Source organism: Zerene cesonia, chromosome 1 (assembly GCF_012273895.1).
Source record: "Zerene cesonia ecotype Mississippi chromosome 1, Zerene_cesonia_1.1, whole genome shotgun sequence".
NCBI classification, from domain to species: domain Eukaryota; kingdom Metazoa; phylum Arthropoda; class Insecta; order Lepidoptera; family Pieridae; genus Zerene; species Zerene cesonia.
In genome coordinates, this window is record NC_052102.1 from 8,751,055 (window position 1) to 8,754,936 (window position 3,882).

The following is a 3,882-nucleotide window of genomic DNA, read 5'->3' on the forward strand; positions in this document are numbered from 1 at the left end:
TCAATTGCCCGTTATGACATAAAAAAAAAAACAAAAAAAAAAATCTTATATTCATTCATATTTCGAAATTGTGTATATTTATTAATTTGTAGTTTTAGGCATTCAAATGCTTCTTCTTGTTAATAAATTTTCTGAAAAAGTTCTTTCATAAACAAGAATTGTACATCCATTCCTTAATTCTTTAACCAGTAATATTAATAGTGCTGTGTAGTGTGCTGTACATAATTTAGCGATTAGTATCGATGGTTTCTGGTTTCTTCTTTTCTTCTGTTATTTCTGCTGCATTGGTAGAGCCGTTCTCGAGTTTTACGCTTAGCAACATGTTTGAGGATTCATATTTCCTAGCTGTAACCCGTGGCGCCACTCGCAGTACCTGGATTAAAAGTAGCGTATGTGCTAATCCTGAATATAATATACCTCTGTACAAAATTTTCATACAGATACGATAATTTCTCTACGAAATTTGGCACCCATAAGCTTTTCGGAACGGATATTATCTCTTCGGTCTTATAATTGTAATACATCACTGGATAATACAAATGCACGTTGTATCGAAATGTATAATATTTTTCTTCGATCCCATTGTTGTGATATGAAATTGTTGACTTATTTATGAGCTCCGTATAACGTTATAGTATAATAAAATCGGTCAATTGCGAGTCGAACTTGCGCCGCTAAGGGCTCCGTACAAATAAGATAAAGAGCAACTGCAAAAATGAAAAAATTACCCATTTACCTAACCAATGCTTATGCCAGATGTTTTTTGATGTTAGAAACGTGTCGCTAAAATAGTGGCAACAAAAATGCATCATCTCTGAAAATTTCAACTTTCTTACTTTCACGGTACATAAGATAACCTGTAGACAGACAGACGGACAGTTAGACAGACAGACTAAAGGCAACGAAGTCACAGTCCCGTTTTACCGTTTGCTTACGAACCTTTGATGGGTGCATATTTTTATAAAAACTTTCAATCACGAGTCACGTTAGACTATAATATTGTATTTACTATTATATATATTTAATGAATATCTCATTTTGTTTCATTGTATATTAGTATTGCTAATTTAATATTCCCAATGTCCAAACGCAATAACATTTGTCATGTCTGAAACAAAATCAAAACAAATTTAAATGAATCGAACGTTAAATAGGTTCCAAAATACACCGGATTTCAGCACCGATCAATACCAAATACAGTCTAGACTCTAGACAATCATATGAGCTGTAACTATGACGGTTTGTACTTTTAATGTCTATTTTTAAGTTGGTATCTAGTCGCTATTGTTGGCAGTACACGAGCAATGTTTGGCAAGAAATGAAATACTTGAAGCGAGCATATTTTCACATCAATCAAGCAAGCGCTTATAGAATAATTGTTTAAGACTTCTTAGCTTGTATGCGCGTCTTATTTTTAGTAAAAACATAAAATAGCTACCAAGTATTCAGGGAAATTATAGTCTAGAATGCTAAGCCTAAACGATGTTCCAACATTTCCTCGAATACATAAATTAGAGTCTTCAGTCAAATTATTTTATGAAATGTGGTCTATTGTTTATATGTCTAATAGAATATAATAGAGAGGGAATATCTTTATTTAATTAAGATCTCATCTAATATAGAATCTAATATTACAGACACACAAATAATAATTAAAATATTCACACAATATGTAACATGTTATTTAGTAAACCACTAACCGGGCACTAAAAGGGCTAACCAACCCATTATCTAAAAATATTACATTCCCAAACGACCATTATGTAAGCTAATACCAGTGTTAGCACCAAAGACCTTCCGAGTTTCCCGACAAGAAAGACGAAGGATCACCTCAAAATCAAATTATAATACAATGTTTAGTATACAATTTTAGCGTAGGCGCGAACCTCGTTAAATAGTTGTGGTCTTAACAATTTCTAGACTTTGAAATAGTCAACTCTTTAGTCGTTAGAATGTTTGCAGAGAGAAGGCAAATTTATTAATTTTCACTTAATTCCAAAAAAGCTGCTAAACACTATCGATTGATTCTTATGAATTTATGATGGATGAAACTGGGTCAGTTACGTTGCATTTATTGATTTGAAATTAAAGGGCAAATATGTGCTCTGTCTGTTACCAAGAACTTGATATATTTCTATGTTGGGCTCAGGTGTTTTGGACCCCAAACTCATCACGACCGAGTTGAAAAGCGGTAACGTAAATATCTCTTTATATAATACCGGTTTTTATAAGATTTTATATAAATATAATTATTTTAAAAAACACTTAAATGGTAGGCTTTCAAATAAAAACATCATAACACCACCCAGTAAAAAGTTATGAAGTAAGAAACATTAAATAAAAAGTGGAATTGATTGCCTACTTTTTCGAAGTCGGTTGAAAATTCGAAATAAATCACTACATATATAAGATAAAACGAAGTCACTTTCTCTGTCCCTATGACCCTATGTATGCTTTAATCTTTAAAACAACGCAACGGATTTTGATAGGATTTTTATTGTAGATAGAGTGTATCAAGAGAAAGACTTATATTTATAATAATATCTATTAACCTATTCCGAATTAACGCATGCGAAGCTGCAGGCAAAAGCTAGTTATAAATAAAAGCTAAAATGTGTTTTTGCAAATAGAGGTGTGTTATTAAGAAGTTTGACGTCGATATTGGTATGTATGTGTTTGTTTGTCTCATGCTAAAAAAACGGATGCATTCATATTGATGCGGTTTTTCTTGAGGTGGTTCTAAACTATATTGTTTGATGCAAATTTGTCAAAAAAACGGCCGCCCGTCAAAAATGTGTGACTTTTCAACTTCAAAATGGCCGCCAACAAGAAATATTATTCCCTAAATTTTAATTTATACGTACGATTTTCCTGTATTTTATTATATTTATATATCATGATGTATAAGAAATAACCTTTCACATGATAAGGGATTTCCGAGAAAATATTGTTATAAATAACAGTTTTCCAGAATTTTCCTTTCCACAAAAACGGTTTTCCATTATCTCATGTCCCGTTGAATGATTCAATTATTTTCCTAGAATCCGTTTAAAATCCAGCACGTGTAACCGTTTCACCACGTTAAACCTACTGTATCGATGACACGTTTTTGAATACACCTGTGCATTTTCAGGCGGTATAGTGAAGTTGCTCTAATAATAGCAGCGATGTATGTTGAATTAATGAATTGCAACTGACAGGTCACCGGGCGCACACCGTGTTCGTTGGAGTTCACGTGCCGACTCGCCGGCACTCGCATCGCAAACATAAACATCATCATCGCACTGAGAAGGATGCAGAGAAACCTAGTCAGTATAACTATTTTGTTATAGCATGCTTTTGTTCTTAATATACGGGAAAGAGCTTCACTGAATGAGATGATTCCTCTGTACTAAATTCGATCGAAATCATTTAATTAAATGACATTGAAGCGATACGTTTTGTATATTTTTTACAAGTACCTTATGAAAGTAAAAATTGTATTATCCGCATGAATAAAATTTGTGGTAGGGTTTAAACTGATAGAATAGTCGTATACAAAAATCTACAAGAGAAATAACTGAATACAAATTGTACACAAGATATTTTTTCATTGGTTTTTTTTACGAGACTGATCGAGTGATCCTTCATTGAAATGCATGACCCTTATCTCTTGGGAGACGATGTAAGACCTGTGTTTGAATATTTAAATCTCAGAGCAAAAATTGGAGTTTTCTGTCCACTACAACATGTAAATCAATATAAGTTGTCTAGACTGCTTAAAAATTGTTTTAAATTTAAACGTGTAAACCAAACTTTAATACATATTGATAGTACCTAGAATAAATAAATGTTGAATACTAGATTCTACAAAATATGTATACTGAGAAACTTCATTTAATA

General features: G+C 32.4%; 1 protein-coding gene across 5 annotated transcripts in view; it reads left to right on the top strand.

Moving 5' to 3' along the window:
- LOC119831130 (sodium bicarbonate cotransporter 3) overlaps positions 1-3,882 on the top strand; it is a 40,628-nt gene that overhangs the window by 27,117 nt on the left and 9,629 nt on the right. For all 5 annotated transcript variants that reach the window (XM_038354425.1, XM_038354393.1, XM_038354400.1 and 2 more), the window contains exon 3: positions 3,201-3,308. In XM_038354425.1, coding sequence (XP_038210353.1) covers positions 3,201-3,308 — 108 coding nt within the window. The remainder of the gene's footprint in view (positions 1-3,200; positions 3,309-3,882) is intronic.